General features: G+C 45.7%; 1 protein-coding gene across 1 annotated transcript in view; it reads left to right on the top strand.

Moving 5' to 3' along the window:
• The first annotated feature begins 13377 nt into the window (after nt 1–13377).
• Nucleotides 13378–14058, top strand: part of LOC144771880 (interleukin-1 receptor-like 1) — a 417138-nt gene continuing 416457 nt past the window's right edge. Inside the window, exon 1 of the mRNA XM_078656126.1 lies at nt 13378–13447. Coding sequence (XP_078512252.1) covers nt 13431–13447 — 17 coding nt within the window. The 5' untranslated portion in view covers nt 13378–13430. The remainder of the gene's footprint in view (nt 13448–14058) is intronic.

The raw sequence follows: 14058 nt of genomic DNA on the forward strand, positions 1-14058 counted from the left end.
TCCGGCTGGCTCTGTGCACTATTCAGGATCCAGTGGCTTTTAAAAGAAAACTGAAAACCCATCTTTTTATTTGAAGTTCACCATGATACCCCATTAGACACGTGCCGGGACACTCTTGAGTAGCTGTGCACGCAATAAATTCATGTAACATAACCAAGACCCATCACCTGAATAGTCTATGTCATAGTCAGTTTCTAAATCGACATCCAGTAACATAGAAGAACCCCACAGCGGGTGCAGCATGCTGAAACTGGTTGAACCTAACAGAGGCAGATTGGGTGACTGCCCTCCATGAGAACAAACTGAACCCACAGGTCTCCTGGCATGGGTCATTGAAAACTTCATAAAGGGGATCACCAACTATGTTGATCTGCTGGCCTCCATGAAATAAAGTAACACAGCAAAAAATAAAACACAAGCCAGCAGGTTCACCTAAGACCTTAATATGACCTAAGACACAGCAAACAACTGGAATGGAAATAAAGAACCAGCAAAGGGGAAGTGGAAAAAGACGCTTTCGAACCTACTCAAAGAAGGTATCACCAGCTAATCCGAAAAAACTAAGAGGTAGTCCTTAGTCGAACAAATAAACACCAACTCTAACAGCAGCATAGACATGTTTGCAATCGTCAAATATTTCACCGAACCCCCAGCTGCCACCAGCAACATCAGCTCATCATAAGATCTCTTAAACTTATTTTGCAGCAAGATCACAACCATACACAGCAACTTCTCCTTGAAACCGGACACCCTGATCAATTCATGAAGCTGTGTAGTGATGAACGAAGACAACAAAATCACAACATGGGACACCATTAGCACAGAGGAAACCAGAACAATCATGAAGACCGCTCACTCGGGGGTCCCCACGGCCCCCAACGACACCTTTGGCAAATGAGTGATTCCTATCAGTACATCAGCATTCCGTCCATCATTTGTTGCAGCAGCATTTTTCTCCCTAAGTGGATTGGGCATGCCCAGACGTGGGTCCCTTGTTCACTATGCCACTAGATTCAAGCTAGCCTGGCTGATGAGGGGTGATACCCTGAAAACGGTCCTAGGCTGCTTGTGTCCGATCCAGGGAGGACCCGGCATGACAGTGTGGGCTAGACTGTTCCCATGAGGAGCAGAGCCCCGACTGATTTGCATATGACTGGATCCAAACTGGGGTGGATAGTATGCAAAAGAGCAAGTTATTTAATCCAAATCTCATGACTTTGGGTAAATGCTTGATTTAGTCAGCGTTCCATCCATTAATTGTTGCTGCAGTATTGTCTGCCATAAGTGTGATGGGTATGCCCAGACATGGGTCCCTTGCTCGCTATGCAACTGGTTTCAAGCTAGTCTGAATGATGAGGGGTGAGACCCTGAAAGCGGTCACACAATGCTTGTTTCCTGTCCAGGTAAGACCTGGCTTGGCAGTTCGAGCTGGACTGTTCCTATGAGGAGTAGGGTCAAGACTGATTTAAGTATGGCTGGGTCCAAACTGGGGTGGCATAGTGAGCAAAAGAATGTTGAATTTAACCCAGATCTCTTGATTAGGGGTAAATATTTAATTTTTCAGCTTTCTGTCCATTATTTGTTGCTGCAGTATTTTTTACCCTAAGGATACCCCCCTTGTTCAAAAAGTCCAACGAACAGCAAAGACTTCAAGTTCCTCTGCTGCCAGTCCTGGGAACTGTGTGGTTGTGCAACAACAGCAGAAAAAGCAACCTGACGCCATCTCCGATGCCGCTGACCGCTCTGTATCCTGACGGCACCGCAGAGGGCCCCGCTGTACTTCGCAACACAACCCTGGTCTCACAGCCGCCTGACGCCATCACCAAGCTGCTGCTTCCACTGCGACCTGTAGCATTGCACTTCGCACTGCTTTGCTTCAGGTCACCACCCTGGTATCCCTGACGCCGCTGCTCCATGCTAACATTGACGCCGCTGCCTGCACTGTGGGTCAAGGGCACTGCTCTTAGGTTACACGATACAACGCCCTCATCCTGCACCACAGCCTTGGCCGACCGATGGCGGTGCCATCGACTCCAGCTCATCAGCTGACAACAACTTCAGCAATGACAACAATGCTGCTTGCACTATGCTAAGCTAGCACCACGACGAGCACCGCATCACTTTGCACCTCAGCCCTGGTCTCACCGACACCAATGGATGACTGTCACTGACTTGTTGCCTGCACCGTGACCAGAGGGTACCACAAGCTGCACTTCGAACCGCAGCCCCGACGTCTGCTGATGCCAGCGCTCCCGACTTCCACTGCGAGGAGTTTGATCTGCAATGCGTGTGACTTCAAGGGGTGCACGACTCCTGCACCGACCTCAGGAACAAACACCTGCCGATGTCAGCTCTTCGGAGCTCAATGAAGGGTTGCCAACACCCTGCATTTCTAAAGGTACTGTCTTGCGGGTCTTCATGACACTGTTGCTGGCCTTTGACACCATGGCCAGCCAGAACTGTTCGGATTTGTAGTTCACGATGCCCTGATAGCCCTGGATGGAGCTATCTCCTTTTAGAAACACTTAGGAACTGTATTATACGTTTATTTTTTATTATTGATATTTCTGAGAACTGTACGGTGGATTTGTATAGTTCTAGGTCTTGTTTTGCAGAGATCAAATATTGTAAATATTTCTAAAATTGGTGTGGTGTCCTTTTATAGTGTATTCACTGTATAACTGTTGGTTATGTGCAAATGCTTCACACACTGCCTCTGAGATAAGCCTGACTGCTCGTGCCAAGCTACCAAGGGGGTGAGCAGAGGTTATTTTGGGAAATCCTGTGCCTGGGCAACCAGCCTGAAAAATGCACACCAACTGAGCTTTTAATTTCCCCTTTTAATTACCCCTAGGGAGTGCCAGTGATTCAATGGTAGGCCCGCCCACTCAACTCTTAAATTTTGTCCTCTCAGGGAAGGGCAGTGTCCTGGGGGAGAGGTGCTAAAGAGACCTCCTACCCCTCCCAATCCCTGTGCTTGCGTCTAGAGGAAGCAGGAGAGAGTAACTCCATTTCCTCCCCACCCACATTGCTACCAATTTGCAGGACTCAAAATTCTTACTCAAAGGGCACCTAAGCTGTTTGCCAGGCTGTAGGGGTGGCAAAGGCTATACGTCTGAGGAGCTGCCTCCTGATCAATCACTTATGGAAGTGCTGGAGTCCAGGAGGGCAAGGCCACGTGCATGTCACCCACTAGCTGAAGTGGCTGCTTGAATTTGAACAATTCCCAGTGCTGTTTTGCAGCAATAATTTGCATATTTGCTGTGGTGCTCCCAAGAAGAACATGGGGACCACAAAGTGTTCTGTCCTGCTGTCCTTCCAAGGACATATTTACAACAATGTACATAGAAATCAAATAATATCTACAACTATTATTGAATCATATAATGCACAAATGCACGAATTTAATAAATATTAAGAAAAAAAAGCAAAAACATAAAGAGGGTGAAACAAAAATGACAACAAATTAGATTAACAAAACCCAGAAATGTACAGAGTAGCTCCATAAATACTGGACAATTAGTAGCACTGATTATTTATAATGTACCGATGCTATTCTTATCAGAATCAAGAATGCTCACAACATTCATGGTACTTTGTGTCAACAACGTTTCGATCCCCCACTAAGATATTGGAATCATCATCAGGACTTAGAATATATGCCTGTTTCAGAAGATGAATTTACAAGAGAGACAAGAACCAAAAGAGTAAAAACGGAAGGCGGAGAGGAAAGAGAAAAAAAGAAAAAAAATTATATCAATGGTAAGAATTATTTAATTCAATTGAAAAAACGCTGTCTCTCATACCATGCATGTATGTGAAAGAAGGACGTCTATACAATCACAATGAAGGCTACCCTTGCTCTCGTGGAGCATTTACTATGGGTGTGATGTGAAAGGCTTACTGTAATAGGATTGCGAAAATCAGGTGCTGACCTGTAAGAGAAGAAAACCCATTTGTGGTTGGAGGCAAGGCAAACAAATTTGCAATGTCTGAGGTAGGTGCTGCTGAGTTAGGTGCTGCTGTGAGTGGCTTGGTGCTGGCGTCCAGCGGAGGCAGTGAGGACGGTAAACAGCGGTTACACCGATTATTTTTCTCTGACCGCGTTGTGATTCTGCATACCATTACTCCGCAAGTCGGAACAACGACTTGCGGAGGGGGGAGGTGTTGGATTTAAAATCCAACACCTTCCCTAGTGTCCGCACAGACTGGAGTTGGAATAGTAAATTATACTATTCCAACTTCCAGCACCCCCCTCTGCAAGTCGTTTTTCTGACTGAGTAATGGTATACGGAATCACAATGCAGTTGTGATAACGACCGCGTAGGGATTCCCTGCGGAGAAAAAGAATGTGGGATTTCGGCATATATTCAGTGAGGATAGCTGTGGAGGAATGGATAGAAGGTGAAGAGCAAACGAAAATACGTACGCTCCGGTGACACTAAGGTAGGATATAAAGAGTGCCCTTATCGGCCCGATGATGGCGAATCACGTCATGTACAGGTTGGGGTCTGGGAGGACAGTCGGGTCAATTATGGCTGGAAGATTGGAAGAGGTAAAAGGGTTGGAAAATAAGACTAAGGAAAAACCGTGAAGGCATAGCATAGCCTCCAGACGAGTTCCCTGGCACTTTTTTACAAATTAGGCACTGTCCATGCCCATGTATGCTAGCCTTGTTCGGTGCCTCATAATCCCAAGGGTATATCGTCAGACTCTGCTTTATATAGAGCCATGAATAGTGTGTCCCTTTCAGTGGTGGCAGATCCCCACCTCATCTGTTGATAAGTACAGGTCAGTACATTTATCTCTGCCATGCTCCATATATTTAGTTCTCGTAACCCATGTGCCCCTGACAGGGGCTCTGTTGCCTTCCAGTGAATTACTATTGCCTGCTTCTTTATGAGTAGAGACAGATATATGAACCTGGAGGTGTGACTTGCTGATTTCGGACTCTGTAAACGCCCCAGTAACCATGCAGCTATTGTTAGTCAGTGGTCTGCCAATCATTTCAGTTAGCAGTATAAGGATTGTAGTCCAGTAGGGAGTAATGCTGGGCAGTCCCATAACATGTGGAGCATTCTAATGAGAGTCCTGGGTGTATGTCAGCCAGATGCGCCGGGGATAGGTAAGAATAGTGTAGATAACTGAGTTGCAGATGTCTTTTTTATCAGTATACTATGATTTTAAATGTATTTTATACTGTCAAATAATTAGAGTGTATTGCTCTGATTGTGCTTTTATAGTGAATGAGTGAGTGAGTGAGTATTGGACTTGTAGAGCGCAAACGTAGCCCAAGGGCGTCAAGGCCCTATTTGCAGACTGAAGAATGCAGACCACATACCATGCTCATACTGAAGTCTGTGAAAAGAGCCAGGTCTTTAAGATTTTACGGTAGAGAGAATGAGACACCTGACAAGAAAGTTCTTCTGGGAGGGAGTTCCACAGCCAGGCCGCAACCGTGGAAAAGGCTCTACCTCCAAACCTTACCTTCTTAAACCTCAGTAATGTTAACAGCTTTTTATCTGAGGACTGGAGCAGTCTGCTCGGAAAATCCCGCTGGAACAACGCCTTGATCCCCTATGGGCCCGAGCCATAATAAGCATCATGAGTCAGGCACAGTGTTTTAAAAAGGACCCTATGGTCCAAAGGCAACCAATGCAATGACCTGATGGAGGCTGTGACTGAATGGAATTTCGGAAGATTCATCACCAGTCCAGCCGCAGCATTTTGCACGAGCTGCAAAAGTCGCACAAGACCCTTTTTAATTCCCAAATAAAGGGCATTACTATAGTCCAATCTGGACATTGCCAAGGCAATAACAGCCTGCTTGCGTGCTTCAAAGGAGAGGAAATTGGCAATTTTTCTAAGGATCCTAATGATCCCAAAAGAAGTGGACACTTTCCTGCTAACCTGGAGATTAGGGGAAAGTGAGTTATCAACAATAACCCCTAGATTTTTTCTGTGTGCAACCGGACAAGGGCAGGCACCAAGATTGTCCGGCCACCAGTCAGCAGACCAGATCTCTAATTTACTGCCGAAAATCAGGAACTCAGTCTTCTCTCCATTTAGTTTCATAAAGTTTTCCACCATCCAGGAGGAGACTGCCGGCATACAGTTCCTGAAATTGAGGGCGGAGTCCCTAACGTTATGGCAATGGATACCATTATTTGGGGTCGTCCACCTAGGACAGTACCTCTAACCCAAAGGATCTCACAACCTTAGCCAGTGGGGCAACATAGATGTTAAAAAGTGTTGGACTCAGGGGGAGCCCTGAGGGACACCACATGACAAAGATTTAGAGGCCGAATAGAATTGGCCAAATTTCACAGTCTGTGCCCTTTCACTGAGAAAGGAGGTAAGAAGCCTCAGAGCCGAGCCCCCGATCCCTATCTCCCTGAGGCGTTCAGCCATCCTCAAAGAAGACAGGGTATCAAAGGAAGCAGTTAGGTCAAGTAGAACAAGCAAAATGGTATGCTCAGAATCCACTTGAGTACGGATATTGTTAAAAAGAGTGGTTAATGCTGTTTCCGTACTATGGTGACTTCTAAATCCATGTTGTGAGCCATCAAGTAATAGGTGATCCTTTAGTTAAGTACGGAGATGGAAGTTTAGGTAGATTTCCAAGACCTTCTCTGGAACCGGAAGTAAGGAGATCGGTCAATAATTCTTCAACTCTTCCGGATCCAGGGAGGGCTTCTTTAAAAGAGGCTTCACCACTGCCGTCTTCCACAAGGTGGGATACTGTCCTTCTGAGATGGCAACATTAAGGACGGCCGTAAGGTGAGGGACAATAACCTCCCTGGTGATTTTTAGCACCTTCAGAGGGCAGGGGTCAAACGGTGAGCCCAATTTAACTAGTTCTAGAAGATGGTCAGTCACCTCAGGCAGCATACTGGGAAAAGTGAGAAGCCTAGTAAATTCCTCCGAAAGCAAAGCCTCACTTAAATGGGAGGTAGAATGAGCAGGTGACCCCACCCAGGAGTTAGAAGCTTCCAACAAGGAGTAAATGTCTGTGATTTTGGTTTGGAAGAAGTCAGATATTTTGTCACAGAACTCCTGGGAACATTCCAAGAAGTCTGTGACATGGAGGGGGGGGAATAAGAGAGTTGATAACTTTGAAAAGATCCCTAGATGATTTCATTGATTATGTGATCTTTGAATAATATAGCCCCTTTTCCTCCATAATGGCTGCCCTGTTTACGGCATCCCTGTTTCATTTTTCCAAGTCTTTCCGTAAACCAGGGGGTGGAGGTGTATGGTCAATATTCCTGGCCAAAATAAAGATTATTTGGGTTCTGATTCATGGGTTCCTATGCACTGTTTTACTGAATGCCAGAAAGCCAAACTTTATTGGTCAAGACAGATAGGTTTTTATATTTTAGTTCCATTATAAAAGGACTTCGCCTTATATGAGGTCTTCAGGTATAGAGTTCCAAATAAGAGAGGGCTGAAGCTAAGAGGGATTATGTGTCAGCCAAATATGATCTACATTTTTTAGTCTGAAAACATCTCTTTTCCTTAGGCATTCACTTCCCTGTCTGTAGAGTAGGTAAGTTTGATTTTGCAGGCCAGGTGTTTTAAATGTTACATGTGACATATGCAAGCTTGAACTTTATTATGGCTTCAGCTGAGAGCCATTGTAAAGCACAATAGATTGTGGTTATATTGTCAAATTTCTTTGCGCCGCAAAACAGTTTCCCAGAAATACTCATCAGGGCTTTGCGGGGATGGATACCCATCAAAATGGATTTACAATAACCCAGTGGTGACATAACAAGAGTTTGGACAACCCAGTGAAAGGCTTAAGGTAAAGCAACGTCGCTTAGTGCTTGGTTAGAGGTGCTATTAATACCTGGATCAGCTATACTGTCGGCTGTGCTGTCAGGTTTCGTTATAGTACATTTTCATACCTGCCAGCTAACAAATTCATGCCACTGTGTGAGGAGTGCTCGGGCCTCATGCCGAGAGCTACCTATGAGGCACTCTGCCCATCACTAAGACACCCCCCACACGGCCCACCCCCCCCCCAGAAAAATTAAAACAAAGGGTCACTGAGGCTGTCCCTAATGTGCTGGGGTGTTTTCACAACTCTTAATGGACATTGGCCGCTTAAAGCCCCCGAAAGCGAGCTGAAAACCTCTGTAAGCAGTGGTGTTCAGCTCGTTTTTACTGCTAACATGTGATTTCAGCTCCTCACCAGCAGGGCCGGACAGGGAACAGCAACCAGCCCTGGAAGATTGCTGCTCGACCGGCCCTGGGAGTGGGGGGAGGAGTGCAAGCAAGAAGCACCGCTCTTGCTTTTGTTACTTTGGGCCATATGTATGAAAAACCAAATTTGCGATTCTCAGTTTGCGATTCATAGCAAATCGCATTTTGAGAATCGCAAATCGTTATGTAAACAAAAAATCGCAAATAAATAGCGATTCCTTAAAAATCGCACATTTATTTGTGATTACCCAATTAGCGATTCCTTAATTGTGTATTCGCAGAATTTGCGAACTCGCAATTGAGGAATCGCAAATGTGCTAATCCGAAACTCAGGTGCAGCTTGATGACATCACAACCAAGAAGTGTGACTACCCATGCTGCACCTGAGTTTCAGAAGCAGAGTGAGAGGCTGGAAGGAAGGCTGAGGCACCAGTGCGCTGCAACAGAGACTGGAGGAATGGCCACACAGATGCAGCAGCAGGGTGAAAGTACAAGAAAGAGAAAACAGAAGTTTTCTGAAAGGGAGAAGGAGGTGCTCATCCAGGAGATGGTGGTGAGTCATGAGCTGTTATTTGGCAAAAAAACCCTTAGAGTGCCAGAGACCCGGAAAAGAAGAATATGGGCGGAGATACAAGAGAAGGTCAAATCCATAGGCGTTACCCACCGCAGCGTCGAGGAATTGCGCAAATGCTGGTATGATATGCGCCAGCGTTCGAAGGAAAGGGTTGCTGCCAGGCTGCAGGAGGCAAAAGAAACTGGTGCAGGGACATCCACTGCCACCGCTTCTACTTTAATGGAGGAATTGGTCGAGGGTACTTTGCTACCGGAGAGTGTTAGCGGCATGTCAGACCTCGACAGCTCCGACTCACCAGGATCAAGACAAGGTAAGAAGTATGCCATCACACCCCTGATACTGACCTACTCCACCCCCACCCCCATGAGAGACCCAGGCACACATCACAAATGCTAATCCAGTGCAGGCACACAACCAACCACAGCAATGCATTATGGGAGATGTAGTCACATGAAACAAACAGTGGAGCAGTGAAACCCAGCTAGGCTCAAGCAGTATGTGTATGAGTGAAGGCAATAAACAGACAGTCAGGACCCACGTAATAAACAAATTAGTGTAATTTATTGCATTACCAATGCAAGGCAGGACAGCAAATTAATGTGTGCATTTACGTCCACAGCACCACAAGAAACACAGGGCCAGAGACCTTGAGGGGAGGATGAGTCCCACAGCGCAGCAGTGCCAGGGCAAGTAGAGGAGGACGAGGAGGAGGGCAGCCAAGTCATCACACCCAAACGCCCCCGGCGCATTGCAGTGGCTCCATTGCCACCGCTGGAGGATGAAATCTGTGACACAGAGGAAGAAGACAACTAAGTCCAGGGACAGTCTGTGCCACAACCCAGACCACGAGCACTTCCAAGTTACATACCAGCCATTCCATCCAGGCACAGGGCCTGTCCATCACCAAATACATCTGTGGCAGGAGAGGAGACAGTGTTCAGCGGCCTCAAAGGGAACATGCTTGAGGTGCAGCACCTGCAGGGGAGAAGCATGCGGGCAATTCAAAGACAGCTTAGGGTGGGCTTCCGGAGCATGACAAGTGCCCTGGAGGCACTCTGTGCGGAGATACGGGCGGAACGGGCTGCTAGCCGCCCGGGGGAGGCATCGCTTCCACACATGCCTTGACCTTTTCACAAGGGCTGTAAACCGTCTGGCCTCAGCCACCTCTGTCCAGTCACGGTGCAGCATTAGCATGCAGCGTGAGGTTGCACACTGCAGTCAGGACGTGGCCAGGGGATTAGTCCAGGTCACATGTGCTGTGGATCAGCTGCAGACTGTTGCTACTGGTGGGACAGGAGTCCTCAGTTCACTAGAGGAGGACGCACAATCAAGCCGTAGTAGCATCACTCTACCCCTCCCACAGGACAGGCGCCGTAGTGTGCATCATGGCAGGGATGCAGATGCCACTGAAGAGGGCAATGTGCACTCGGGGCACGGAGCTATGGGACGGCAGTGCCGCCGTTGAGGTGACTAATGGCAATGGGTGGATTCATCCATTGCACAAAGACAACAGTGAACAATTAATTGTTTTTGCACTGTGAATCCAACATGTGCCTGACAATACTAACCACATTGTGTGCTACACAGTCTGTGTGATGTTATGAATCCTGAGGATGTATGACGTTACAACGCAGGCTATTACAACGCCTGCCTTTACAACGCGGTTTTTACATCGCAATCCATTACAACGCATAGCGCTTTGGGGTGCTGGATAGTCAATAGTTTAATTTACTATTCCAACTCCAGTCCCCGTGGACACTAGGGAAGGTGTTGGATAGTAAATTAAACGTATTCCCTATCCTAGAGCGCCCCCAGCGCAATGCGTTGTAATGGTTTGCGTTGTAATGACCGCGTTGTAATGGTAGTGCGTTGTAATAGTTTTGTTGTAAAGGTTGTTCACCGAATCCTGACATCAAGGATATTAAACACAGTTTATCATGTATACATAGCATTATGTCATCTTTTCTCACCTAGAAATAGTTCTGTGTTATGTCATCTCGCCTCTGTCGCCTGGCTGCCGCTGCAATCACACCGGCTGGTCTGCATCCTGGAGCTGGACCCTCCTCATCTGATGTGTCTGAATCGCTGAGCTCCACTGGGGTGCCTTTTTTTCTGGTGGCAATGTTATGCAGCATGGCACACGCAACCACCATCTTGCAGCAGGTCTCAGGGCTGTATTGCAGTGCTCCTTCACTCTTATGCAGGCATCTGAAACGGCTCTTGAGTATACCGAAGGTTCGCTCAATGGTACTGCGGGTGGCAGTGTGAGCATTGTTGTACCTCCGCTTCCTAGCGTCTGCAGGATTTAGGTATGGGGTCAATATGAAGTCCCGGACTGCATACGCACTGTCACCTGTGAGGCAAGAGGAAATAGGTTACACACTGTCCTGCCACTGCTGTACTTTACTATTGTGTCACTGTTTCCTATGCAATTACCTAGGAGTTAGCCCTCTCCAAACTCCCCATTTGTGAGTCGATTGTGGATCCCACTGTGGCAAAAGATGAATGAGTCGTGGGTGCTGCCTGGGTATTTAGCTACAATGTCAGTGATAATGTGCTTGGCATTGCACACCACTTGTATATTCATCGAATGGTATGACTTGCAATTCCTGAACACATACTCATTCTGGGAGGGGGGGTATGGCGACATGTGTCCCATCTATGCATCCAATGACGTGGGGAAGTGTGCTATTTGATAGAACTCCTGCTTGGTCTGGTCTAGTGCCTGTTGGGTGCAAAAGGAAGTGGATGTGGTGAGGCAGCCTCTGAACCATGGCATCAAGGAACGTGTGGAAAAAGCGCAACAATGCACTCTGTGAGACCCCTCCTGCTGAGGTTATCACCCCCTGGAAGCTACCTGATGCCAAGAGGTGCAGTGAGCACAGGACCAGGATGTGGGTGGGGATGGTGTGTGTCCTGCGTGTGGGGTGTTCAAGTATACTTTTGAGTTCCTCAATTAAATCAAGGATGCTCTCTTCATCCGGCCTGTAGTTTGTATGGATGTCCTCCTCAGTCCGCTGGACAGGGTTATGCATGCATGGAAGAACCTTTCCTGGCATCTCCTCCTCTGTGCAGCAGCTCTCAGTCGCAGCCTCCTGGCTATCACATACAGCCCAGCCATTGTAGAAAAATCTGTTGCATTGTGGACTCCTGAAAGAGTTTGCACCTGGTTACCACCTGCTCATACTTGGTGTTAATTGCGATTCACAAAATTGCGAATTTCTTAGACTGTGATTTTACAATTAGCGATTTTCGCAAATTGAAAAACGCAATTTAGGAATTTGCAAGTATATTCGCAGATTTATTGGTTCGCAACTTTAGGATTCGCTATTTTTGCAATTCCTTATGTTTGCTTTGCGAGATTGTCTCATACATCGCATTTTGCGAAATTTTATTCGCAAACACTGTTTTTTGCAATGTGCAGCGTTTGCGAGTAAAATTTTGTTTCATACATATGGCCCTTTGTTACTAGGGCCAATATTGCAGTACGGCTACAAAACCAGCCCCAGTGACAAAGTTGGCCCTCACAGACAAAAAAACGACCCCCACATCTCCGGCCCACCCAGGAAATGTAAGGTGCCCGCTACGGCCAGTCCAGCCCTGCTCACCGGGTGACCATGTGAAACCCGTGTGACACACGCTGCCACCTTGTGGGTTGGAAGATATGCGTTTTCCTGTAGACCGTATTAATACCTAGGCCATCTGTTCTGTTTGAAGTGCTATCATGCTTTGCTATAGTAAGTTTTCGTGTAGTGGGATAGACAAAATGTATGGGTAAATCCGGTGCTAGATGTCTTACTTCAACAAGAAACCGTGAGACATTCACTGTATTTTTAAAAACAACTATATAGCATTCACTACAAACCACATTCTTGTGCCTACCACCCACTTCCACACACACATCCAACTTTGACAAAATACCCAAACACACATTCAGGGGCAGATTTACAAGCCCCTTGCGCCACTTTTACCTCACTTTTAACATAGGAAAAGTGACGCAAAAGTGGAGCAATCGGCTTGTAAATCTGCCCCTCAGTGTTTACAATTGCACAATCTGTCACGCATTTTTAAACTCTCAAAAATCAGTATTCATTTCTCTTTCTGGTTACCTGCAAAAAAGTAATTCTACCTTCATGTTATATTTTTGACATCATATTGTTGATAAGACACAAGTAACGTAAAATAAATGCTTTTAGCATTGCTTGCTTTATAGTACAGCTTTTAGCGGGAAAAACTAAGGCAAATCCACCAAAAGTGTAATATATAAACAGTTTATATATTTTCGATGATCAACTGCTTATTGTCAATAACATTTCTCTAATTTCTTAGCAAGGCATTGATTAACTAATGTAATCAAAAATGTAGAGAGCTTGACACTCAGGGCTGTTTCAGATATTTGCATTTGAGTTCTGCTGAACATAAATTTCATCAATGTTTACAACATTGTGAAATGGTGTTCTTATCTCCATTCCACTTTTTAGCTGACACAATTTATTGGATCTGTCTCTGACACGTTTTTACTCGGAAATAGCCCAATAGTGAGTTAAGATATGGCTAAACACTTGCATATCTAGAGCTGACAATTTCGGGGAAGGGCGATTGTTACTGAACTCTGGAGGCACGCGCATCTCAAGGAAATTTCAAACCCATGAGTACTTTTCATCGGTATGTATATATTTTCTGTCTTGCAAACTGTTCAGAAATGAAACGTGTCTGTGTAGTGTATTATTATTATTTTTCATGTATATATCAATTTTACTATTTTTAAAACATGTATGCAAACGTACATTGGAATCTGTCAATATTTGCTGCTTGCCTCCACAGTTTACAACTGAGCTCTCTGTTCAGAGTGCTCAAAATAACTAGTTGCTGAGATTAATTATAATATTTTGACAATATCGCAGTTGTTGTTCTTCAAGTATGTTTTAAAGTTCGGTATTTAACATATTTACTTTTAGAATATTGTGACTTTTTTGCATTGTAAAATTCACTATCACATCCTTTGCTTGCAAAATATATGTTTCAGTTGGTAGGGAAAACGGATATTGCTATGTGGTGAGCTTGATAGCGTTTCGTTTAAATAGACTTCCTTTCATTTATTGCCTGATACGCAATATTGGGGCATATTATCAAGGACCGGTGTTGAAATTATCGCCGTTTTATCGGCAGGAAACTGCCGATAAAACGTCGATAATGGGCTTGATAATACGCTCTTGTTAATTCCCATAGAGGCCCATGTTAATATCAGAACATGGGCTTCTATGGGAATTAACAAG

This window comes from Lissotriton helveticus, chromosome 8, assembly GCF_964261635.1.
Source record: "Lissotriton helveticus chromosome 8, aLisHel1.1, whole genome shotgun sequence".
Taxonomy (NCBI): Eukaryota; Metazoa; Chordata; class Amphibia; order Caudata; family Salamandridae; genus Lissotriton; species Lissotriton helveticus.